Below are 27252 nucleotides of genomic sequence, written 5' to 3'. Positions count from 1 at the left end.
CTGTTATTGCCTGGTACTTATTGCTGTTTCCTTTGCAGCGGCTTCGGGGTCTCAAGTGTTCCGGGCTTCAACATCTCCCACCTGTGGCCTCAAAGGCTGCACAGAGAGTGGCTCTTGGGTTCTTTCTGTGCGGCACTTGGGGACGGAGGTATCTCCTATCTTCACAACGATCAAGTCTCAACATACGTCTTGACAGCAAAAGACAGCCTCCTGTCCTGTAAATGCAACTACGGAGTTTGATGGTAAAAATGCCTCGTCGTTGTGTGCATCGATTTGCAAACTGTTTATCTCGCGTACCGGTGAGCTTGCACCAATCGCCACCACGTGACCAATTTCGCTCAGTTGGCCAGCGTTCATGATCTCTGATAAGTTAATTGGGGCCCACATCTTCATCGAGGCCGTCTCGTTTCGAGTATTCAAAGTCCTAGCTTCAAGGGTGCCACTCCCTTCCCCCCTCGTGTTACACCTTCTGGAGGCTGCCCTTGCTTCTCCATAGTGATTAGTTCAACATTGTTAACATTATAGGCAATGCCGCCTTGAACGGTGACCGTGCAATCCGCGTGGACCTGTAACAGCCCCCGCTCGGAGCCCTCAATCACAGTACTCAAGGCACATTCCAGGCGTCCATCGAGATCTTTACGCGGTGAGTCAACGAGCGGTGGACAGTTTACGGGTTGCGTTCTCGGAGTATTCTTGCAAGGCTTGTCACTCAATGTTGATGAGTCGTGCAATGTCTGTATTGTAGCAGACTCGCTCTTCATACAATCAATGACCACATTTGCTAACCCGTCAGCGGCAGCATCAACATTCGAGTTCAAGCCTCCTGTTTCCTGCATCTGTGAGATGCTAGACAACGCACTCTTTCTCAGTACACTAGGTACTGCATCAATGTTAGCGGAGGCAGGGGTGTCTTGTTCATCTACGTTAGAGGTACATGAAAAGTAACAACTTACTTTGGTCGTATGCGATCCTTGAGTGTTTGTACTGCCAGCAGCTCCGCCTGCACAGTCACGTCTTTTTTGGGCCCGCGTTCTCGAGACGGGCGAGGCTGATTCCGACATCAGGGGGGTTTGGGGTACTGGTGCTCGCCCACTCGCCAAAGCAAAACAGCAGGAGTCCTCAGCCCTTTTCTCCTCAGGGCTTCACGCCGCAAGGGCGACTGAGGCGGCCTAAGTAGTCAGCTGACCCAGCTGGCTGACTGATGTTTAAAGGCACACGCACCTCAAAGCGTCTTATTGAAAGATGAGTCCCTTTACACTCGCCACAGCAAAACAGCACGAGTCCTCAGCCCTTTTCTCATCAGAGCTTCACCCTATTGTTTTCTTCAACCTTTGGTCGTATATATATTAAGAGTTAACGATATTACCCGTCCCTTCCATCAACGGCTGTTTTCCAAGTATCCGCCGAAGACGGCTCCACGGATCTTCGACAGACAGTGTTTCGGTCGGCGCTGCCGACCATGTGGCTGGGCCTTCTGGACGGCCTATACAGTAGTGATAGTGGGGTCAGGGTGGACATTCCCTTTCTGGAATGCCTTTCTCTTTCCTCTCTTTGTTCCCTTGGCCCTTTGTCACTTTCTATTTCCTCAGCTATGGAGAGGACTCCATTTAGGTTTTGTCCTTCTTGTAAGGCCAAATTCCCTTGGAAGGATAAACACTGTAAATGTAATCCGTGTTTGCCCCTTAACCACAACGAGACTGTTTGTGTGGCTTGCAAGCTTCTACGGCCGAAAACTTTGAAGGAGCACCGTGTTAAGCTGTGGGCGGCCTACGGAATGTCACAGGACGAGTCTAGCTCTCCCACAACCGCAGATTGTGACGAACAACCCTCCGATTCGAAGGCGATTGACTTCTCGCCGGAGCACTCTCGCTCTGTGTCATCTGTCCGCGGCCCCGCTAGGCAAGACTGAGGTCGTGCTATGGGGAATGTACACCCTGGCGACGAAGACGCACACGTGTTACACACTAAATACACAACCCTAGGGACATCTTCGACGATCCATAGCGCCAACAGGCACACCGATAACTTCGGACAGGCCAGACGACCGGCAGCCCTCCCTGCAACCGCTGAAGCTCCTTGCTACTGGGCCCTCTAAATCGAAGGGCGCTGCCCCCAATATTCAGGAATCCGTCGAGACACATCGTAAGAAAGCGTCCTCGGCCAAAAAGGCTCCGGTTCCGCCGAAAGTAGTCGCGCAACCAGAGGCCCGAACTTTAGAACTTCCAGATTCTGAAGTGAATACTGACAGCATCACCAGGATCATTTTGGCGGATTCTTACAACCAACAGCCCAAGGATTCATTGAAACCCAAGGACAAGCACAAGGATTCGTCGAAATCCAGAGATAGGCCAAAGGAGTTACCAGAACCTACGGATAGGCCCACAGACAAACAGAAGGACACGCATCAACCGTCAGAACCCCAAAAAGACTTTTCGTAAGGCCCTGAAGGGATTTCTTCGACGCTAAAGAAGAAATCTCGACGTTTGGAGACAGAAGATCCAGTACAAGAGCCCTTTCCACCCCTGGACCGCTCTGGTTCGTCTGTTTGGACCAGAGAACAATTTGAAGGCTGCATGGACAGGCTAGAGAGGTTTGTGGAACTCTGAGAAATTCACACCCAAGAGACCTAGAGAGGGAAACACCCCCTCTCCATGTGGCTAAGCTGCAGAGGGTCTTTGACCCTACTCAAGATGAATAGGAATATATCTATGACCTCACTGAGGAGGAGGCTCAAGATGAAGATCCCTTTGCTGACTCTGAGGATGTTCATTTAGACCCCACTCAGGGTTGGGGGGTAGACCCAGAACCCATAGATCCTCGCCGTTGGCAGTCACGTACTCCCAACACCATAACTTGATGTCTTGTGCTTGGATTCCCCTCCAACCACCCCCACTCGACAGGCCTCCCCAGTTGACGATTAAATGGCTTTCAACGCCATATTGAGGAGAGCAGCGGAATACTTCAACATTGCAACCCAGGAAGCCGTTCCAGAGGCTGATTTTGTGGAGGACGTTTTAAAAGAAAACCCACCTGCCAGCCAAGCTATTCCTCTACTAAATTCAATCAAGAAGCGATTGGCCTCTTCTTTATTAACACCTGCCCTTACTAGAGCAGTGGATCCGAGGGTAGAAAAACTTTTTCGACCCTCCCCCCCTCTGACGCCCTCTATATCAGGGGTCATTCTACTCCAGATTCACTGGTTGTGACAACTGCCAGGAGAAGAGCAGGGGTTCCCCTATCTACTGGGGAGGCACCCCCTGACAAGGAGTGTAAGAGACTATACACTTTGGGGAAAAGGATCACTGCGGCAGCTGCTTACTCCATCGCAAACAATACAACTTTGTTGGCCAGCTATGCTGATGCACAATGGGCCAAGCTAGACGAGGGCTTTCAAGACGTCCCTGAACCGGTGCAAGCCTGTCTGCTCTCAACAGTGGCAGAGGGCAGGCAAGTTAACCAAAGTATGCTAAAGAATACTATGGATGCAGCAGAGCCAGCCGAAAGGTCTTTGGCTCCGGGTACCCTCCTGAAAAGGCACGCATAGCTAAGGAACTCTGGTTTCAAGCCAGAAACCCAAGCTTCGATTATAAATAAACCAGTGGAGGAGACTCATTTATTTGGAAAGGCAGTGGATGAAGCCCTCGAAACTGCAAAAAAGGAGCATGACATGTAAAGGAAGATTTCCACAGAGCTGGTAAATCTTCCTTTCCTGGTTCAACCGCAGAACTTTTTGCTTTTCTCGTGGGATATTTTTCTTTAATACCTCAGTGAGTGGGAACCTTTTTCCACACTCACCTAATCGTTAACTCTTTTTATGGGTGTCATTTTTAAGACTCTCCATAGTGTCTTTTTAAAGTTATCATGTTTAACAACTTATTGGCAATAAGTGCCTGTTGTTGCTGGGTTGCCCTAGGGGCTCCCCATTTAACTTTCATGTGCTAACCTTGAGTGAACTACAGTTCCCAAGGGTAGAAAGGATCTTTGGATCCCTTTTACATTTTATTCTGTGAAACCAGCACATCCCACCTTATGTCGAGTGCTGGGGAGATAGAATGTATCCCCTTTCACATTAAAACTGGAACAATTCTGTTAGTGACAAGCTTACCTTTTAATGGCTGGTGGCAGTGATACCTTTTACCAATTTGGTGCACCTTTACCTCGGGCTGTGATCACAGCTCCAGTAAAGGCACCTAAGGGTGCTCATTTTACCAAAATGGCCCGTCTTCTTTTTCTGCCATTTTAGTGTTTCTTGTCGTTTCTTGTTCCTTCCCCTGACATTTAGGGCGGGAAATTCCTTTGTGTGAGTTTTGTCTTCGGCTGGAGTCCCCTGGACACCCTGCCCAGGCTCCAGTCAGTCTGTAAGCACAGGAAGTGGGGGAGGAGTCCAAAACGTCCCCCTCCTTTGTCTTACACCTTGGGACAAATCCTAGTGGGGTCTGGCTGTCCTGATTGGACAACCAGACGCCCCTTTCTTGTAAAATGCAGGGAGAGAATGCAGAGGTTGTGCTGTAGTTCCTGATGAATACTGGAAACCTGGAATCTGAAGTAATATCGACCACTGGAATAGAAAACAGAAGAGGATGACGAAGGAAAAGCGGCAGAGATGATTTCCAGCGACCAGAGAGCCTGCTGTGTAACCGGAGCCTGCTGCCCCCCCTTCCTTCCAATTGGCCTGGGGTCTCCGAAAATGACGACCCAAACCCAGACCCTGGTGAGACCCACTAGACTCAAGAAGACCTGCAATTCGAGCCATCCCACAGGTTGCTGCTACCTCGCATTCTTGCAATACCCCAATACCCTGGGACTTCCAGCCACTGTGCTGTGCATGGTCTTCCGAATCTCGCTGAAACTTCGTGGGCATCTTGGTGTATCTCCAGAGACACAAATAGAGTCAGAAAAGTCCCCTCACAAGAGTGCTGGACCTTTAAAACGACTAGAATTCAACCGCGATTTTCTGTCTTCTTCTGTGCTCCTTGAAAAGGCGCCAAATCTTGCCTAGAGCCTTCTTCATCGATCCCTGCTGCAAAGTCCCTTCTGAGGTCTTGTGTTCAGTCTCCAGGACAAAGAATCCACTGACCGGGGGCTGCAGCCCCTGAAGTTCTCCTGCTGCAATCTCTTCTTCATTGCTGGGGTACTGTGTTGGCTTGGGGATATACTTTCCTTAAGCCTGTTAGGATTTCTGTGTAGCTTTAGGGTGTTTTCTGTGATTGGGAGGACCCTCGACCAGTGCACCCAGTCCCACTGCTAGAATCCTGCTGGGGTGTCTTCTGTGAAGCCCATGCACCCTTTTCTAACCCTAAAAGTAAAGTACTCAGCTGTTTGCTGAGTTCCTGAGGAACTCTGAATTTTGCTAATAAAGAACTTAGTCTAACACTGCCTGTTGGTCACTAGTCCTAGTGACCCCCCCTTCTGCCAATGAGAACACTCATGCTCCAAGAATAAGGGAAAGACTTTGAAGGGATTGGGACTTCTGCCTAGAAAAGAAATCAAGTGTTTTACTTACTTGTAAAGAGTTGGTTAGTAACTGTAATTCTAAGAGGGAACAGTTACAAAACCTCTTACTGATTGAATGTGTGATACACTATTCTTAAAAGTATGGTTAACATCTTTTCTTCCTTAGCCACTGTTTTGCCATTCTAATAGAAAGTAGATGTGAGTAGATGTCTCCTGTGATTAGGTTGTGCCTCTTTACAAAAGTAATGTGTTGGTTTCAACAAATTAATCCTGTAGGGTAATTGTATGAGTGTCCTCCAACTGCTGGTATCACCAGGTTAGTCCTGTAAGGATAACTGTATGAGTGTCCCCCAACTGGGTTTTGCTTCCCTTGACTTGCTGCTAGCCTGTCCTTAATAAGTCTACATTAGGTTGTTGCCTACCTAGAATAACTATTCAGTAAAGTGTGACATTGGGTTTTACTTTCCCCTTTATTGTGAAGTTAAAGTATGTGGGTTTTACTTACTTTGTGTTAGCTGTGTGCCATCCAAATAAGTTACCAGTGTTATTGCTTACCTCAATCTGGGTTCCCTGATTTCAAAAGCATCTGTAATTGTATATTACATGCTTAGGTTTTACTCACCTGGTACAACTGTGTGTTATGAGAAAAGTAGTTATAGGTTTTTACTGCACCTAGGATAAGTGTTTCACTATTCAACAAAAGTATATTGTCCAGTTGACTGGTGATTTGTTCCAAGAGTCACTATACAACTGGAAGGGCCTACTGCCCTTGTGTTACTGAATGTAATCTGAAAGTAACCATTGGTCTTTTACTCTCAATCAATAGGCTTGACCTATACTAAATGTGTATAGCAAGGTTTTGACTTTCCTAGAACTACTGTTAGGTGTTCCAAATAAAGTCTATACTTGGGTCGGTGGATTTAAAGTATATTGTTTTGTTTTTATACTGTGATTTCATATAATGTTAGTACTTACTTACCCCTAGATTTATCTGGGCCTACCTGTATTTAAATAAATCCTTTATTTTTGCAACACTTAGTGTTTCAGTGTTTCTTTGGATCATTTGTATTACAATTTCACTTGTACTGTGTCTACTGCCCTCTCTCCCTCCTAAGATCAGCCTGGCTGCTCTGTCTACGCTACCCTATACTCAGGTAGTACAGCCTTATACTATGAGTGGAGTCTTGTACTGCCTCAGTTGAATGGTTTTACTAAGCCCTTAGTTGGACTTCCGAAAAACTGTCCTAACATAACACCCTTAAGATTCTGGCTCCGATCACCCAGAGACCTTCACAGAGAAGGGGAAGTGGGAATAGACATTCCTTTTGTGGCCAATGTCTACCTCAAAATCAATACGGCTCGGGAAATAACTGGTCCTCTCCCAAAGGAACCAGCAACTACACCACCCCATATCCCACAAGAGGCCAGCGACGTGGTAAATGAAGGGGCTGCAATTCTACCCCTCGATGCTCCCCGGCCTCAGCCCAGACATGACTCGCAGTTCTGGGTCCCATCCCATGCATCCCCGGTCGAGGGCCGGCTAACATCATTTCTTCAAGCATGGGAGGGAATAACTACAGACCAGTGGGTGCTAAAGACCGTTGCCCACGGGTACTGTATAGAATTCTGCTGGACCCCCCAGTTTAGACCGCCACGAGCAAGATGCCTGACGTCAGAACATCTGCGCAACCTCTTACAAGAAGTTGAAACCCTGCAGGAGAAGGGCGCCATAGAGGTCGTACCTCTTCTACAGGTAAACAATATTTATTCAGTGTACTTCCTTGTACCCAAAAGGATCTCACCATGTGCCCTGTACTAGATTTGCGCCCAGCGAACAAATTTGTGAAGCCCAAAAGTTTTGTATGGTCACTCTGCAAGAGGTAATTCTCCTGCTCACACAGGGGGATTACATGGCAATTGGACATGAAAGATGCATACAAGTAAAGACCAATACAAGAAAATGGTGCCGTCACTCCTAAATGAAGAGGGCGCATACAAAAAACTGCGCAAAGACCCCACCGCAGATATAAAAAGAAAAATCAAAGAGATAACTGAATTTGCCCTGGGGAACAACTGGATATCGGATAAAGAAGAAATCTTTTTGAACAACTCAGAGGGACGTATTCCAGCATTTTATGCCCTACCCAAAATCCATAAGAACCAAATTACCCCACCAGGACGACCCATAGTGTCGGGCTGTGGTTCAATTCTTGAACCTATTGGTAAATTCATTGATCATTTTCTAAAGCCTTTGAGTCAGAAAACACTGACATACTTGAGGGACACCATGTCGACCATAAACAAATTTGAACATCAACCCTTTAATCCAACAGAAGATAGACTAGTCACTATGGACATTAATAGTATCTATACAAGTATCCCCCAAGATTCAGCGGTCGAATGCATCAGGCATCATCTCACACACCACATGATACAAACAAGAGTCCCCACCAACTTTATAGTCGAACTGTTGGAACTTGCTCTCACCAATAACTTCTTTCAATTCGAAGATACCTTTTATTTACAAACACGGGGGACAGCCATGAGGGTGGCATTTGCCCCAAGCATGGCGGTTATCTTCATGGCAGAATACGAATACAATCGCGTACTAAATACGTGCAATCCATTTCTGGACAGTATTGTACTATGGCACAGATACATCGATGACATTATCTACATCTGGAAAGGAGAGGACCATACCCTCATCGACTTTCAACTGGATTAATAATCGCACGGAAGAGATCAAATTTACCATCAACAGTAGCAACATGGGCATTAACTTCTTGGATCTGACCATTAGACCCAAAAACAACACATTAGAATGCACCATGTTTAAAAAAGAGACTGATCGCAAAACAGTGCTCCATTACAAAAGTAACCACCCACGTAACCTGCGCAATAACCTCCCATATGGACAATTTCTAAGAGTATGCAGAAACTGCACAGACATCTCAGAATTCAAAAAGAATGCGTCAGCCCTGGAAGACAAGCTGGAAGCAAGAGGATACCCCAAAAAACTGCTCAGACACACTCAGAAGAGGGCCAGATTCACGCCATGAGAAGCCCTCCTCTCGCCCAAAACCCAGGATACCCAGAAAGAAAACATCATGGCATGTGTCACCACATTTGAACCTAGCACCACCAAACTGAAAGGATTAATAAGAAAATTCTGGCCACTTATACAGCTCAGTTTGCCCCATGAACCCATTCCCAGAATGGCATTGAAAAGATATAAAAATGTGAATGACATGCTCACCCATGCCAGAATGAGCAAAAGTAAAACCAGGTCTAATTTATGGAACCTCAGAGAAATTAATGGTCATCATCCCTGTGGTAATTGCACAGTATGTAAACTGACTAAAAAAATGAATTCCTTTTACATAGGTAGCAAGGAATGGAAACTACAGCATTTTTCTAACTGTAAATCATGTAACGTGATCTACATTATTGAATGTCCCTGTGGACTACGATATGTGGGACAAACATCGAGACCGGTACACACAAGAATTGGTGGACACCGATCCAGAATCCGCGGCAAGAAGCTCTCAGCACCATTGGTTCCGCATTTTCTTGAATTCCAGCCTGGCACAATTTCACCTGGTGGGTGGTAGACAAAGTGTACAACACCAATAACATCACTAATTCTTTAAATTTCAAAGAATCATGGTGGATGTACAAATTGCAATCTATTTCCACGGGACTTAATGAGGCACAACCTCAGAACACCTATTTTTGAGCCTCCCACTTGGCCATCTTTGCTTCTTTTCCTTCATGTAGGAATCCATAGGCACTTCCTCATGCACTGTGCCCCAGACAGTCAACTACACTATATTACTACCCGGGGCTTGGCACTTTACAGCATTTACGGCCTCTCGCGGCAGCCAGTATCTGCCAGCTCCATTCCCCTGCTATTTTCGGGACGTGCCGACTGGCATAAACATCTCGTTGCCATGACTACATAAACGCATGCGCTGGAATATAGTTTCCCTTTTTCCACACATGCGCACTTGCCATTTCGAGACACAGCTCCATTACGTGCTGTTTCCAGTTCCTGAACACACACGCTGACAACGACTCGTGTATCCTACAGCCTGCAGGTATTCCATGCGCCCATGGCGGACCACTTTTCGCTTTTCACTTTAACTAGTGATAAAGGTACTTACACAGGGACTTCATTTTGTAATAGATTCTTCCAAGCAGCTCGCAGCAACACCGCACTAGACGCTTCCAGCACAAATTTTGAAAACTCCAATTTCCCTGAACAGAAAGGGCTTCACAGATTTCCATCTGAATTTCCCACAACACCAAGGTACTGTTTTTCCGAGTGTAATGCCGACCTCGGAACTTGCTGATAGCTTCTCATAAGATAGGCAATGTTCGCTTACTATAGCATTTCTTTGCTTTTCCTCTCTACCCAGCTTCACGCACCGAGGCTATTTTACCTTGACCCAGATGAGGATCATACTGGGCCCCATACGCATTTAGCTATTGGGCCTCCACCTATGACCCAGTCATGTGAAAGGTCAGTACGTGACCACCAATATGAGAAAATTAGAGTTTTTAAACTCTTTTAGTCCTTCCCCTTTTTGCATACATTTGATATTTTACAAGGCATTTTATCCACTGCGCCTATCCTTTCCTTTTACCCTTTCCGTGTTTTTGCATTTTTAAACTCATCAGGTTTAGTAACCTTAGTTCCCCTTCACTCTTTACAGGGTATACCGTACCTTGGCTCCATGAAGAAGGCTGTGACCCACTGAAAGCCGAAACGTCCTGGGACCCATCCACCAAGCCGGTGGAAGGGGGTCCCTTTATTTCTTCTTTTGATTTATTTCAGTGACGTCAATCCATTACTTTGGTCACCCTTTAGCCTGGCTATGTTAGACCTATCTAAGGTTATCTTTTTAGAGGAATAACAAAGTTATGTTAACTCTAATTTGGGTTAGGAAAATGTGTTTAATCCTGACTAAAATTTCATGTTGTTTAATGAGGAGAAAAGAAGGCATTAGAAACATTTTATATACATGTCTCTCTCCAGAGTAGTCATTATGCAACATACTCTTGTATTTGATTGTTTGATTCTATGCAATGTTTGTCATTTAGTTCCTATTCATTTATGATTGCTAAATGTGTTGAAGGACTGCACCCTTCTGTATTGTATTTGCATAAAACAAATGCTTGAATAGATGAGGGCAGCAACTTAATAAAAGCTGTACCTCCCCTCAAGAAGAGGTAAAAGCAAGCGCATGTGTATTAGTATTGTCTTTTATGTATACCTACCTATGGATACGCATAAATAGTGCCACAAATAGATAGTTAACACACAATAATATTTTATTTGAATAAGTTGCAATTAGCTTAGACTGTTACAGCCAAAACAATACCTCCTTTTGTACACATTTATTCATTTATTTATAGCCCTTAGTCCTGGTTTTGTATTGGCACTCCCTCCCATGAAAATCACTCTTAACTACAGACACATCTCTCACAGGGTGGAGAGCTCACCTGCTTCAACAGACAGTGCACAGAGTTTGGTCGTCAGACATAGCATTCAACCACATAAACCTGTTGGAACTGTTGGCAGTATTCAAAGCACTGAAAGCCTTCCAGACACAACTGCAGGGAAAGACCATCCTGATCCTCACTGACAACACCACAGCCATGTATTATCTGATCAAGCAAGGGGGCACTCACTCTCCAGGGCTATCCAAACTGTCCCAGAACATTTGGAAGTGGGCTCTCAAACATATGTTCCTGTTCTCCAGCATGGGGTCTGGCATGGATTCACATGCTCATGAATATTCCCCGTCGTCAGGCTGGGAATCCTCGGTAAAGAAAAAACCAGTATCAGTTTCGTTTCTGATCTGTCTTTCGTAGTAATAACCAATCACTGGTCTCTGCGTCATACTGACCACAGCCAATGACTGCCCTCTACCTAAGCACCGCCTCTGGCAGCCATCTTCAGATTTTTACCGCACGTTCATGTGTTGGGATCCTCGTGCTATTGCTCTCGAGCGTTAGTGCTATTTTTTCACGTTTTTTCTCAAAAACTTCGTTTTTTCGGTCAAGAGCCTCAAGCTCCACCGACACTCCATCCGATCAACGGGGACCCGTTTCGGATTCGTCTGCGCCCCTCAAGGGTGAAGATTTCGTCGAGCTACGCTTTTGGAGGACTCCAGAAGTTTCTCAGGCCCGGTCATGGCCCAGGAGAAGGGAAGCTCGACGCCCGGAAAGCTGTTCAGGGTCTGCCCTGGATGCCAGCTGCAGAACGTCTTCAAGGAGGACGAACACTCTTTTTGTCTTTACTGCCTACATGAGGACAAGACGCACGTGGAGAAGAACTGTGCGTTTTGCGGCAACATGTCGGAGCGGACCATGAAGGACCGCCATCAACGTCTCGCCAACTGGCTAGAAGGGAAGAGCCCGTCCGGCGAGAAGAAGAGGAAGGAATCCGAGCGGTCTTCTAAGACCTTTGAGGACGCCCCGGCGACGGGGGTCCAACATAAGGCCAAGCACCGCGAGTCCGCTGGCACCGGGAGCGCCGAACGGTCGGGCTCTACGGGCGCCAGGCAGGGCGCACCCTCCCCGGCACCATCAACCACGAGCCAACGCTCTGGGTCGGGTAAGAGGAAGGCCGAGCACCCGGCGAAGCTCCTGGAGAGGCCCCGGTCGAGCTCGAAGGCGGAGGGGGAGCGAGGCAGTGTCCCCCCCTCAAGGATAAGGCGGTGAGCGCACCTAAGGTGGTGAAGGCCTTAATCCATCCGGCCAAGCCCTCTATCGAAACTGTCGCGGCGGCCCTGGCTCAGCCTGTGGAGGCTACACCAGTGGTGGCGACCTCGGGGCTCAGAGTCTCCCTGCCACCTGGGAGGGAGTCCTCTTTTGTGCCCATCGATAGGACCCCCGTGAAATCCCCCGTGGGGAAGAAAAAGGGGGGGGCAGGGCGTCTTCGTAGATTCGGCTTCAACCTCGGAGGAGGAGCTGGTCGAGGTCTTAAGCCACGGCCTCGGCGTGGAAGAAGACCGGCCCGTCGGGATGGATCGCATGGCCCCTGATCGCCCGTCGGATTCCCCTCTGCCAGCGCCGCAAGACAACTCGGCGGCCATTTTGTTGGCTATACAGTCCTTATGCTCAGAGATAAGGACGAGACTACCGTTGCCGACGGAACCTCTCCCGTCGGGGGATCCTGAACCGGGACCTTCTGGTGTTCCCCCGCCCAAGAAAAGAAGGATTCACCCTCCACCACCTTTTCAGCCGTCGCGACCCGTCCAGCCCTCCTCCCCGTCCACCCGAGGGGATGATACGGGGACTGACACGGCAGCGACGGGTACGGACGACGAGGTATACGACGAGGATCTACCGTCGTCACCTCCCACCAGGGCTTCCCCGCCCGACGAGATTGGATCGTTCCACTCCATGATCGCCAGGGCATCCGAGCTTTTCCAACTCTGCCCTGAGGAGAAGAAAAAGGAAGGATTCCTTTATCAACGGCGCGAGGCCAAGAGGAAGACGGTCCTCGCGGTGCCTCTACTGGACGACATTTGGGATGAGGACCTCGCCCTCCTCAAGAACCCTTCCACGACGCCAGCCAGAAGAGACCGGTACGAGAAGAAGTACCGGGTCCCGGACGCGGCCCCCCTGTGCCTCTGGGCGCAGCCTACCCCGGACTCCGTCGTCTCCGCGGCGGCCAGGAAGAAAGCGGGGAGGGGCTGCAGCGACGACGATTAAAGCGGCCAACGCCTTGGCTATCGTGGCCCGCTACGACAGGGAGCTATGGTACAAACTGGCTCCACTGCTGGACGACAAGTGGGCGGATGCCCTGGAGATCCTACAGGAAGGTGAGGTGGCGTCGGACCACGCCATCACTATTGCGACGGACATCGCCGACACTGGGTTTCGCCAGTTGGGCAACGGCGTGTGCCTTAGGCGGCGTGGATGGCTCAAGGCTACGGACTTCCGTCAAGACGTACAGATCAGAGTCCTGGACATGCCGTTCGATGGGAACAACCTGTTTGGGAAAACAGTGGACGATTCACCTTCAGGCCATTAAAGCGGACACTGAGACGGCCCGGGCCCTTGGGGTTCTAAAGCAACAACGGACGCCCTTTCGGAGCAGCGGAGGCAAGGGCGCCTCCAAAGGTTCCGGCGGCGGTTTCTCCACCTACCGTCAAGCGGCCCGCTCGTCGTCTCAGGAGGCCTACAGAGGACGAGGCAAGTCTGGCGGACCCTGCCGTCGTCGCCAAGGAGGTCAAGGCGGCAAAGCCTCGTCGAAACAGGATTCAACCGGCCGTGGGGTCGGGCCCCCACCGAAGCACCCCAGTGGGAGGCCGGCTGGCGAGCATCGTCAGCGTGTGGGAGTCCATCTCCACCGACCGTTGGGTGCTGGACGCCTTAGCCCGGGGCCACGCGCGCGAGTTTCAAAGAAGGTGCCCGCGCGTCCCCCCCGTGGCCAGGAAAGAGCTTCACGTCCCTCAGCTTCTCCTGGAGGTAAAGGCGATGCTCAGGAAGGGCGCCATCGAACTCGTCCCAAAGAGGCTTCGGGGCTCCGGAGTTTACTCGAGATACTTCCTCGTGAAGAAGAAGACGGGAGGATGGCGCCCCATCCTAGACCTGCGACGTCTGAACAAGTTCATCAAGGCGCAGAAGTTCCGGATGGTCACCTTCCAGCACGTCCTGGGTCAGCTGGAGGAAGGAGACATCCTGTCGTCGTTGGATTTGGAGGATGCCTACTTCCATATTCCCATCCTAAAGGGGCACCGAAAATTCCTCAGGTTTGTGGTCCAAGGGCGTCACTACCAGTTCAAAGCCCTCCCCTTCGGACTACGGTCGGCACCCAGAGTATTTACCAAGTGCCTTGCACCGGTGGCGGTGCAGCTGCGCCGCGAGGGGATCCACGTCTACCCCTACCCGACTGGCTCATCCGAGCCAAGACGAGGGAGCTCGCCGTGGAGCACACGGCAAGGACCGTCCAACTTCTCACGGACCTGGGATTCTCCGTGAACTACGCCAAGTCCCACCTGGTACCCGCGCAAAACGCACTGTTTCTGGGAGCGAAGCTCGACACAGTGTCCCTTCTGGCCTCCCCGTCGGAGGAAAGGACCAGGTCCATCCTGGGCAAGGTACAGCGGATGTTGGTTTCCGACACGGCCAAGGTGAGGTCCATCAAGTCCCTCCTCGGAATGATGTCTTCTTGCATCTACCTCATTCCCATGTGCAGGCTCCGGATGCGCCCGTTACAGGAGTTCCTGGACGCGCGCTGGATCCAAACGACGGGCGGCTTCGAGGAGAGGATCACACTCGACGAGAGTTTCCGCCGAGCGGTCCGGTGGTGGGGCACCCGCGCGCATCTGACGGCGGGCATGGACTTCCAGACCCCAGACCACCAGGAGACAGTGACCACGGATGCCTCCCTGGAAGGGTGGGGAGCGCACACCGAAAATCTGCACGCGAGAGGCCTTTGGCTCCCGACGGAGAAGTCCCTCCATATCAACGTCCTGGAGCTCCGTGCAGTGTTCTGGGCCCTCAGGTCCTTCCTTCCGTCCCTCAAGGGCAAGGTGGTGAGGATCTTCACCGACAACACCACCACCATGTTTTACATCAGGAAACAGGGCGGAACCAGGTCCCCAGCACTGTCCAAGGAGGCGCAGGACCTGTGGCATTGGGCCGTCGCCCAAAGGATGTTTCTGGTGCCGTTTCATCTGGCAGGGATAAAAAACACCATCGCCGACTCACTCAGCAGGGAGCTGTGCTCGTGCCACGAGTGGGAACTACGGCAGGATCTAGTGGATCGCCTCTTCCGACGGTGGGGCACACCCCAGATCGACCTGTTCGCGACGGCGACGAACTCCAAGTGCCGGAGGTTCGCCAGCAGGTTTCCCCAGGCGAGGAGCATAGGCGATGCTTTCTCGTTCCCCTGGGAGGGCCTGTTCCTCTACGCGTTCCCTCCTTTGCCACTGCTAATCCGGCTCGTCAACCAGCTCAAGAGGTCACGGTGCAGGATGATCCTCGTCGCACCTGCGTGGCCGAGGCAGATATGGTTCCCGGACCTTCTGGACTTATCAGCGTCCCCGCCAATCAAGCTGCCGGTGGACGCGGATCTACTCTCCAGGGAAGGAGGCGCCATCCTCCACCACGACCCGAAATCGCTGAACTTGCAGGCCTGGCTCCTGCAGCGCTAGAGTTTGGAGGATACGACATACCGGCCGACTGCAGAGAGGTTCTTGCAAAGGCCAGGGCGTCCTCGACTCTTAAATGCTACGGACACAAATGGAAGAGGTTCTCTGTCTGGTGCCACGCACAGAAGATTAACCCTCTACGGATTACGGCTCCCCAGGTACTGCCGTACCTGCTGACGCTGGCCAAAGCTGGACTGGCACACGCGTCCATCAAGATTCATCTTGCTGCGATCTCCCGATACACCAGAACCACGGGCCGGACGTCCTTGTGGTCTCATCGTCTGGTGAAAGAGTTCATGAAGGGACTGTTCAGATCGTTCCCGCCGGTGAAGGCTCCGGCCCCGGCGTGGGAGCTCAACGTGGTGCTGACCAAGCTCATGGGACCTCCGTTCGAGCCTCTGCACTCGGCCCCGTTGAAGTTTCTGTCGTGGAAAACAGCGTTTCTTGTGGCCATCACCTCCGCACGACGGGTGGGAGAGATCCAGGCCCTTTCCTGCAAGGCCCCGTACTTGACTTTTCACGACACGAGGGTAGTGCTCAGGACGCACCCCTCCTTCATGCCCAAGGTACCGTCGGACTTCCATCTCAACGAACCCTTGGTGTTGCCTGTGTTCTTCCCGTCGCCTTCGTCGCCGGCTGAGAGGACTTTGCACTCGCTGGATGTGGCTAGAGTGCTGAAGTTCTACGTGGACCGCACAAAGTGTTTTCGGAAGACGTCACAACTCTTTGTGAATTTTGGACCTGTCAATCAGGGGAAGGCTCTCTCGAAGGCTTCCATTTCCAGATGGCTCTCCGGCTGTAGCATGTACTGTCATCGGTTGGCAAACCGACCGCTGCCTGGCAGTCCGAGAGCCCATTCCACCAGAGCGATCGCAGCCACCACGGCGTTCCTTTCTGGTGTGCCCCTGCTGGACATATGAGGGCTGCTACGTGGAGGTCGACGCACACCTTCACGAAATTCTACTGCGTCGATTGGGATTCCAGGGAGGAGTCCAGGGTCGGCCAAGCAGTGCTGCGCAACCTGTTCGCCTGTGGTGAGCCTGGTGAAGGAGGTAAGATGCTTAATGTTGGGTTTGATGTAATGCTTAATGTTGAGCCTTTACCACCTCCCGTGGTTGTGCATGTGTGTACTGCTATGTATTCTTTATTCATGAGCATGTGAATCCATGCCAGACCCCATGCTGGAGAAGGAACAAGTTACTTACCTGTAACTGTTGTTCTCCAGCATGGGTCTGGCATGGATTCACATGCGAACCCTCCCGCCTACCCCTCTCCGGCTCTTCACTTGGTCATACTGCCACTTCACGTGCTTCCAAATCTGAAGATGGCTGCCAGAGGCGGTGCTTAGGTAGAGGGCAGTCATTGGCTGTGGTCAGTATGACGCAGAGACCAGTGATTGGTTATTACTACGAAAGACAGAACAGAAACGAAACTGATACTGGTTTTTTCTTTACCGAGGATTCCCAGCCTGACGACGGGGAATATTCATGAGCATGTGAATCCATGCCAGACCCATGCTGGAGAACAACAGTTACAGGTAAGTAACTTGTTCCTTCCCAGACATCGACTTGTTCGTAACTCTGGAGAACGCTCAATGCCAAGATTACGCCTCCAGGTACCCCCAGAACTGTTACAAGGGGAACGGACTCTGGATAACATGGTCAGGGAAATTTGTTTACACTCTCCTCCCCCCGACTCCCCTACTCAACAAGAATGAAACTGCCTTGCCCGTACAAATTGTTGTTGCAAGACAAAGGGAGACACTTCACCCATGCCCGCAAACACTGAACTTAACGGCCTGGCTCCTGAGGTCATAGAGTTTGGGCACCTGCAACTCCTTCAGAGATGTATGGACATAATCAGAGAGGCAAGAAAACCTAACGCATGATATTGCTACTCCAGTAAGTGGAAGCGTTTTGTCATCTGGTGCTACTCTAAGAGCATCAACCCCATTGATTGCTCTCCTACATATATTATCGTTTTGTACCCGACTCATTTACTTGACTCAGGCCTGGTCTTTAACTCTAAATGTTCACAGCTGCTCTTTCAGCCTACACTACATCCCAACAAAAGGTGTTGCGGTGGAAGATACCAGTTATTAAGGCTTTCATGGAGGGAGTAAAGAGAATTCACCCTCCCATTTCTAACCCAGCTCCCGGATGGGACCTCAACGTGGTGTTGACTAGATTTATGGGGACTCCTTTCGAGCCCATGCATAAAGCAAGTCTCAAAGATCTCACCTACAAAACTGCCTTAATAGCTATTACTTCCATTAGGAGAGTCAGTGAGCTACAAGCGCTCTCAGTTCTAGACCCCTTTGTTACAGTTCAAAGATAAGATGGTTCTGCGCCTAAATTAATTTCAAAGTTCCATATGAACCAATCCATAGAACTACCAACGTTCTTTCGGAACCCCTCAAACATGAGAGAAAGAAGCATGCATACACTGGATGTACGCAGAGCAGTGATGTTTTACATGGAAAGAACTCGACCACTAAGAAAGACAAATCAGTTTTTTGTTTCAGTGGCAGCAGGTAGAGAAGGAGACCCTGTCTCCAAATCTACGATCTCTAGGTGGATTGTCAAATGCATCACACTCTGTTACACTCTTGCTAAGAGAGAACTGCACTTCAAGCCTAGAGCACATTCTACTCGAGGCACTGGGGCTTCCATAGCATTCATTGCAAATGTTCCCCTAGAGTCCATTTGCAAAGCGGCAACCTGGAGTTCTGCACACACCTTTACAAAACACTATTGCCTAGACACTCATTCTAGGTCTGATTCTATTCTCAGGTGGAACAATCAGTACTAAGATATCTTTTCACTTCTGTTCCTTCTCACAACCAATCTCCAACTCTGGGTACTGCTCGCTAGTCTATGCACAGCATGTGATTCTAAGCAGATTAACAAGCATCAGAAGACATGCATTACTTAGCGTAAAAGCATTTCTGATGATTGTATCTGCTTAGATTCACATGCCCCCACCCTTCCTACCCACTTGGATGGAAGGAACATAGACGTCTTACTACTTTCTCTTTTCTGTACTCACTCAAATAGTAATAGGCTCCCTCACAGCAGAAAAAATACAATCGGATGGACCTCGACGGGTGAGGGATTTTTAGTACACTACAAGTCACATTAGGGATAGTGTAACAGGCACGCCCATGTCGACGTCGCCTTTCGATTCTTGAAAGACAAGATGCAATACTCCGCTGTGACCACTGGATGTCGGCCTATATGCACAGCATGTGAATCTAAGGAGATACAATCATCAGAAATGCTTTTACGGTAAGTAATGCATGTCATTCAGAGAAATCAATGGTAACGGTACGTGCAGCTATGCATTCTGTTCACCCTGCAGGAGCCTTGCAGCTTCCTACCTACCAAATATCCCTCTGAGCATGGGAGTGGTTGTAGGTGAATTTGATGCGTTTTCCATTGTTTTTTGGTATTGTCCTGTATCCACAGGCCAGCAGCAGATCTTGCATGAACCAAAACATGGCTTTCTCCTGGTCCGGAGGTCTGCTGATCCTGGGAACCGCCAAATTACAGACAGGAGTTGCAAGTTCCTGATAGAATGCATGATTAAAGGTTATGTGAGCCTGGTCCTTAAAAGAGGGGGGCAACACCCTAGTGGGGAGGGAGTTTTCTTCCTCCAGTCTTCACCTTGGTGATGGTCCCAAAAAGGTGTATTCTTACAGGGAATATGGTTGGGACATTTATTAGTCTGAAGTTCTATTCAGAGACTAGGGATACTGGGAAATGTATTGCAACAGTGACTGACTCCTGTAGCATGGTGTCCCAGGGGATCCCTGTATTCCTCTTCTGTGACACCAAGCAGGGAACTTTGTTCCAGAAGCAAACTCAAAGGATTTGCTTAAACATCAGCATCTTGCAGAAGTAAACATTTCACCTTAACAGGGCTTACACAAAAGCAGACATGTTCCAGGAATTGCAGGGCCTGCACATATTTGCAGTACACTTATATGTCTTTGTTTTACCTTTGTTCCTTCTGTTTTATCCTACACTAACCTTCCATTCCTTTTTTATTTTCTCCCAATTATTTCTAAATTTTCTTTGTCTTTACAGTCTTCTTCTCCTCAGCATTGTTCTCTTCTTCCTATCCTATAGGTTTTCTTTTATTGAGGTTTCTTGTTCTAGTTTGATGTTGATATTTATACATTGTAGACATTTTGCAATTGCAGTGTTTTGGGGTTTTGTGCTGTCTTTTTTAAATTTCACGTTTTTTACAGAATATGTTAATATATTGTTTCATTTATTTTTTTACTCTGGTGGAGAATCTGATCAGGCTTCCAAAACCCTCCGGCAGAAGGATCAGCCTATTGAACCTCCCCCAATAGGTAAGCACAAGGATTCCATACCTCTGACCAATTTTCATAAGAGCATTTTTTTCATGATCCCACCTTTTCTGTACACTATGACTCTAATCAGTGTCTTAACATATTGCTTGCAAGCCTTCTCAGTGTGCAGTACTCCTTTTTCCCCTCAGCCTGCCACATCCAATCTTCTGTGTATTGTTGCACCTGCTCCTCTTGCAATTGCGTTATCCACTCCCTACTCTGTGCATGTAATAGAAATATTCACATTCATAGGTGGGTCTTAGAGAGAGTCCTATGTAGGGTCAGCCATTGAAAGTAAATAATGTCAGTGTTTATTTTGCCAAGTCCTGATGTAATTTGATGGTGGAGTGACCGTTTCCATTGCCCTTTGGTAATTCAGCCCCTGCCATCTGTGTCAAATCCCCGGATGTCGTCACTTCTCCCCTAGGGTAGCACCTTTCAATGAGGCTAGGCTAGGGAGGTGAGGCCGCTACCCGATAGTCCCCCTGGTGGTGGCACTCAACAGGTGGATCTCGTGAAGAGGGAAGAGCCCTATAAAATTAGTAACCAGCCTTCCTCTCTAACCCCCTAAAACACCACACCTAGTGTTCCTATCTGTTTCCTTAAAACCGGAAGGTAGGGAGTACTGGGTCGAGGAAGAATCCAACTGACTCACTAGTAGTCCTAAAGATCAGTATGTAGACGAGTAGGAGGTGCGCAAGCATAGAATGCACCTCTATGAATCATACTGCGCAGTCTAGTCTTTGGACTTCCTATTGGCCAAGATACGAGTGAAAAAGAAGAGGGAAGTCCAAACTCTGAGATCCTCCCTGGAGGAATCCGGGAGCTGCAGAGCCAATGGTCATTAGCCGAGCATCCAATAACGGGACAGTTACCCGTTAGCAAAGACGCTCCGGAGAGCTCCACTGTGGTTTGGCTGTGTTTGGAAGCAGGAAGACGGAGCACCAGCTAATAGAGAGAGCTGGAGAGCGTCGCCTGCCTGAGACTCCACGCAGGAAAGTAGGAAGCCGCTGCAGAACTCAAACTCAGAAGGAGGGCGGGAAAACCTGAAGCAGCTGACAGACCGGTGAGCAACCATAGAAGGGTTGGGAAACCGGGAGGCTAGCTGGGAATCCAAGAGATTATATTGCATTGGGACACAGGTGAGGGGCCCGCATCACATAAGGAGTGTCCTCCAGAGTCGTCATCTTCGTGGCAGTCCCTTGGAGCTTGGTGACTAGAGCTGCCCAGATCAAGAGAGCAAGAAACCAAATGAGTCTGGGACCCGAGAGAAAGAAGCCAAAGAAGTCTGGGATCCAAGAGCAAGAAACCAAAGGGTTCTGGGACCAAAAGAGAAGGAAGCCAATACTGCAGGTGTCTGGGACCAGTAACAAGAATGCCTGGCAGGCTAGTGAACCAGCTACAAAGCCAAAGAGGTCTGGGACACGAAAGCAAGAAGCCAAAGGCGTCTGCGACCCAAGAGAGAGAAGCCAACACAGCGTTCTGGGACACCCCCACCCCTGCAACAAGTAAACCTGGCAGAATAGTGAACCGGGTACAAACTGTTAATAATCGGGAAAAGCCAGAAAGGAATTGGGATCTACACACAAAGTCCAGTACTGCTGTTCTTGGGCTGCTTGCATTCCCCTACTGTTGTTGCTGGAGCTCTCCTGTGCAGCTCCACCCCCCTGGAGGAAGAGGAAGGGGAGGGAGAGATGAGATCACCAAGCATAGCCCTTGTGGTGAAGTCCACTGCTGCTGTTTTTCGGGCTGCCTGCATTCCCCTGCTGTTGTTGCTGGAGCGCTCCTATAATCTCCCCTGCAGCCCGCCCCCCTGGAGGAAGGGGAGGGGAGATGAAATCTCCCAGCAGAGCCCTTCTGACGCTGTTTTTGGGCTGTATGGGAGACTTTGTTGGGGGCGAGTGATTATCTGGTTGCCAGATCACCTGTTGAGGAAGCACAGAACGACAAGAGTCACAGGCGTAAACCGCGAAGGAGCCCAAGCTGCCATGTCATGCATTGTTATAATCCCAAACCCGCTGCTGATCCTTGTTACGTCTTGTGCAATGTGAGAAACCTGAAAGTGTCTCACCACTAGTCCCCGGAGATCTGTCATCCAGGTAGCCAGGACACGACCATCGCTATTGGATCCAGTTCCTGGGGGTGGACCAGTGGGGGAGAATCACATGGATGAGACACAGTACTCCATTCCCTGTAACACCTTTTCCCCATTCCACTCTGTAGGCTAGTTAGAAGCTCTGTACCCCCACCACCCCCCTTCCACCTTTCCGACACAAACACTTTCTTACACGGAGAAAGACAACAGACTAACACCAGAGCCGTTTACCTGAAATGTCCCAACACAAGGGTCAGGCAGAGTTAGGCAATCGACCAGAACCACACACACACACACACCTGACAGCCCTTTATCTTCCCCACAGGGATAAATGGCGGAGCACTAGAGTACACAATGAGCAAGGCCGAATGCACAAGGGGACAGCTATTGCAGACCGGCAGTTGAAGAGGAGAAGAAAAGCAGCAAGACCTGAAAGGACGACGACGACGGGGGAGCTGCCCTTGCCCTTTTCAACTCGAGACCACGAAGCCTCCGATAAAGGATTTGCAAGACCGGAGAGTACAGCTGGTGTGTGGTGTGACGGGGTGTCAACGGTGCATGGATGCCTCCCGCACGGATAACAAATGCAGGGAGACACGCTGGCTAATGTGATACCGTCCTTGACTCCATAGGCGAAACAGACCAGTGGGTTCAACACACCCGGTGAATCGGAGAAAGCTAATAGCAAACCGAACTGTGAGCCCAAGGTTGCAAGTGGCAACATTGTATGTGAACAAAGAACTTGTGTTTTGAACATTTGAGAAAACCGAAAGAAGGGCTGGCTGCACAATGGTCAGGTGTTGCGGGAGTGCTCATTCGAAGGACTCTGGCTGGCCCCTTTGTTTTGTGGGGAATCTACAAGTCCCAGTAGGCCCTAGGAGAGGAAGCTGTGAGGGTCAGAGTGGTCCTACAGAGATCACATCAAATCCTCTGTACAATCGAATGTCTCTGACCCATTGCTGAAAGAAAGCTAGGGAAAAGGAACAACGCTTTCTAAAAATAATAAAGTAAGCCATTAACTGTGTTCAGAAACTCATGAACTGTGTTAACAATGGCTAATTGAACCCGACAGAGGGAAGCCAAGGGGAGAAGCTAAGAAAGTAAATCCTTTTAGTTTTATCACATAAGGTGAACTGTGAAATTGTCAAATGTGAACCCGGTTCAGGGATGACTGCGAATCAGGGTGAGATCTGATACATCCGAGAAGATTGTGTTAAGAGTGAAAGGCCCTAGTGCACCCAACGGAGGGAGGCCCAAGTTGCAAGAAGGAGCCGGGCCCGGCAAAGGGAGATCAAAGGGGCGAAAGCAATCTCCCACGGTGCAAGATCACCAAAGGAACTTTAATTTGTTTGTTATTTTGGTCCAGCAGGCCTTCTAACGCAAGAGACGTTGGCACAGTACACTTGGCCCCTGAAGGTCCTGATCTCGTTGAATGTAATAGTGAACCTCGTTCTGGAGAGGCCCAGCAGTGTGCCGTGCTCAGAATTCCCACCTTGTCCTGTGCTTAAAACCCCATTAGCAACAAACCAGAAATGATATCTCACGGAACAACTATTTAATCTAAATTCCTTTTTTTTTCTCAAAAGGACCATAAGCCACACGGGAGGCTAAAAGCAGGGGTTCAGTGTCAGCTAATCCTATACCAACATTATTTAAAATTCTTTATTAAATTGGTGCATGTTTTCTTTAAAATCTGACATACATATCACAAAATTTAGAACATTTGATACTACAGATTTCGACCTCTCATTCTATTTTCAAGTTCCATTAAAACATGGTACATGTATCAAAACACAATCAAATAATCTAATGGACATGGAATTGAGCCCTAGTTTAGTGGAAAAATTGCATTTGCAAAAGTTTAACTTGTGAAAAAAGCCACAATAAATGTATTAACATGTTAATTATGTTACAGGACCAAGCTTATTTTCACTAAAACAAGATCATTCCATTAGAAAAACGCCATACAAGTAATAGCCAACAATAGGTGTTTGTGGAGGACTGTAACCACTAGTATATTCCTCCTCTTGCCATTAACAAACTTCCCTTATCTATAGTTTTGACAGTATGCTGTCTAGATGCCCATTAATGGGTACTGATGCCCGTCTTCTTCAGGACTTGTACAGAGGTAGAAAGTGTTCTTCCCATGGTGTAGTGTGAAAATGTACTAAAAAACAATAAAGACATGAACGCCTATTAAAAACACCCCGACACTTATACCCCGCTGCTAAAAACCTCCCTAGTGTATTATTCAGTTCCTGTTTAGTTATTAAAGTGAGGAACAATTACCTGTTTTGTGTTCAACTCAAGCTCTGGACGGATCCACATTCCTTTAGTCCAGTACCAGTTTTGCAGAATTGCTCGAAGCATAGACTTCTGCAAAGTAAAACCAAAAGGTAAGATTCAATCTTTCCTTTCTATATGGATGCCCTGCTAGCTCCTTACACATTTTACAATTCTGGCTTTAAAGTGGCACACTGTAGAATTGTAACATTTTTATTTGAAGTACATTTTTTAAGTACATAAGTTTCAGGACAGAAGAATTACTTTAGTGTTATATTTTTTTTCAATTCTTTAATTTTTCTTTGGACATTTTTTAGATACGTTTTCTAGTTGGATACAAGTCATCCGAGGGGGTGCTGTTGCGGGCAAAAGGATGGGCACCTAATTGTGTGGCTCTACGGCTTGAGACCACAACACAGCAGCTAAATCACCCTTGCAATGCACTAATCGCAGCTAAAATGGCAGATAATTGAACCGGAGGGTTCCGTCATCACATTCGCCGATTCTTGGACCGGCTGGAGTATGCGGACGTCAAATGGCCCTGTGCAGGCTCTGTGGTGCTGCTGTATTGCCTGCGACATATGGCCGTACGCCGACTGAGCGCCCTACTCTGGGTGCTTGGAGCCGGGGCAGGAGAGAGTGACGCCAGTGGCTGGAGCCCCCTCCCCCCGGCAGTGGGGGATGCCCACTGCCCGCATCCTACACTGCTTGCTTCCTACACCCACTCAACCCCAAGGGCGCTCTCTGCTTCGGAGCCTCCGGAAGCCCGAATGGCTCACCTCTGTGCCTCTGGCAGAAGGCGGCGTGCCTGCTTTACCTGGCCCTGCCTGGGCTAATACTACCGGTATGAGACTGGTGAGCTGGCTTGATCGGACTGCGGCTCCATACTGCCCGAGCTGCGGTTTCATATGAGGGGGCCATGGAGTGCAGGAGAAGTGAGGCGGACGCTGGAGGGGACCGCAAGAGGCATCCCTCCTTTACTGGCAAACACTGGTACCGTGGATGTGGCGGCGGCCTGATTTCGGCAACCCGACTGCCCTGTGACCTTGCTTCATCTGCAGGGGCTGCCCCTGAGCCACGGCGGACAATCAGAATTATAAGCCCTAACCGTAGTGATTAAACACAAACAATTTCTGCTTCTACACAATCCGTCTTGCAGTGCCACCATAACTTCCAAGAGCAGAGCCACTTGCCCGTACTCCCATCCGAGAAATTTAATAGCCTTGCGGTGGGGTGGAATATTTGCCCACCCCTCCCCATTGTTTTACTGGCTAGGACTGCTTTACTCATACAAAGAGCTGGTTTCGACCCTCGTTGCCCACTCAGGCCTGTACGCTCTTTTCCCAGCGGACTATCTATTGTCTATACCTGTGGATGGACGGCTCAGCACGGTTCTTGTTCCGGCTGTCTTCGTGCGGCATTGCACAAACCCTAACCTCACACACAAACCACTGAGGACTGCAGCAGGCTGATCTTGACTGAAGCGGTGCTGCCCGACCCAACTTTTGACATCACCTGCCTCTATCTGCATCTGCTGGTTGGTGTGTGCCCGCTGTCACAGAGACACTGGGCTGGGATGCCCATTTTCTCCCACGCTGGTGCCCTGGGAGGCAAGACTGTGAGACATCTGATCGAGCGCCGGGTGGGTACCTAAGCCATGCGGTATGGGCCACTGGCTCAGGGGGGTTACCAGCTCTCTCTCTCTCTCTCTCTCTCTCACTCACTCACTCACTCACTCACTCACTCACTCACTCACTCACTCACGGCACCCTGATTGGTGACAGGACGTTGAGTTACTACTTGCTGCAGTATCCTAATCCCTTCACTTCCTTTTGCATTTGTTGGGGCACCCATCCACCCCCACCCTGTGTGAGGGGGCCGCCTCCTATCTAGGCTGCAGCGCTACACTACCCTGCGCAGCATAGGTGCTCCTCCTGCCCTGAAGGTCCACTCTGTCACATCTTCAAAATAATTGACTATTTCAAGACGAGCGTTGCTGTTTTATGGGAGGTTTTCAAAGCCTACATTCGAAGAATGGCCCTGGCCAAAGAGCCAGGGATCCTTGGGGCGATCCGTCGCAACATTCAAAAGAGTGTGGCCTTCCTCAAGCAACTTGAAACGCAATATGCTACTGACCTGCTCTCCACCACTTTGGGTGAAATTAAGGAGGCATTTGACTGTTTTAGAGGGCATGCCGATAGGGAGCGGAGGTTTCCCGACAATCCAGGAATCGCAAGACAGTATGGGGAGGGTGAATGCCTGGGTAGACTACTGGCAAGGTGGGTGCTCTGGGAAGAAGGTGGATGCCACATCCCGCTACTCGAGGATCCCTCCGGGGATCTGGCCCACACAGATCTAGGGGTGAACGAGGCCTTTTGTTCTTTCTATGCAACACTCTACGCCAATAATGACGAAGCAACTGACTCAGAAATAGCCACGTTCCTAGGTGGACTCCCATTGGTGGTTCTCTCTGGTGAGACTAGGGAAGCTCTTGATAGCCCGATTGTAGGCTGGGGAGGTGCTGAGAGCTAGAGGCACTGCCCTCCAGTAGGGCTCCGGGCGCGGATGGCCTCACTATGGACTTTTACAAATGTTATAAATCTCTTCTAGTGCCTCGTTTATTTGCCTTATTGGACAAATCCTGTGCGATGGGGGTGCTACCCCCACAGTCAGGGAGGCAGTTATTACTGTGCTCCTCAAGCCTGTTAAACCCTCCATCCATTGTGGTTCATTCCGGCCTCTGTGACTCATTAACAGTAATATCAAAGTATTTGCGAAGTTACTGGCCATCCGACTTGCTTCCTATATAACCCACCTGGTGCACCCTGACCAGTCTGAATTCATCCCCGGCTGCTCAAGGGCTCTCAATTTAAGGCGCCTATTTAATA

At 49.4% G+C, this 27252-nt stretch overlaps 1 protein-coding gene across 1 annotated transcript in view; it reads left to right on the top strand.

Moving 5' to 3' along the window:
* The window catches only part of LOC138566703 (adenosine deaminase domain-containing protein 2-like), a 1803535-nt gene that overhangs the window by 847589 nt on the left and 928694 nt on the right, over positions 1–27252 (top strand). Inside the window, exon 5 of the mRNA XM_069644294.1 lies at positions 19924–19986. Coding sequence (XP_069500395.1) covers positions 19924–19986 — 63 coding nt within the window. The remainder of the gene's footprint in view (positions 1–19923; positions 19987–27252) is intronic.

The sequence above is a fragment of the Ambystoma mexicanum genome, chromosome 2p (assembly GCF_040938575.1).
Source record: "Ambystoma mexicanum isolate Mex_15411 chromosome 2p, UKY_AmexF1_1, whole genome shotgun sequence".
Taxonomy (NCBI): Eukaryota; Metazoa; Chordata; class Amphibia; order Caudata; family Ambystomatidae; genus Ambystoma; species Ambystoma mexicanum.
The sequence above is the reverse complement of the archived record's forward strand: the minus strand, read 5'-3'. Positions and strand labels throughout refer to the sequence as shown.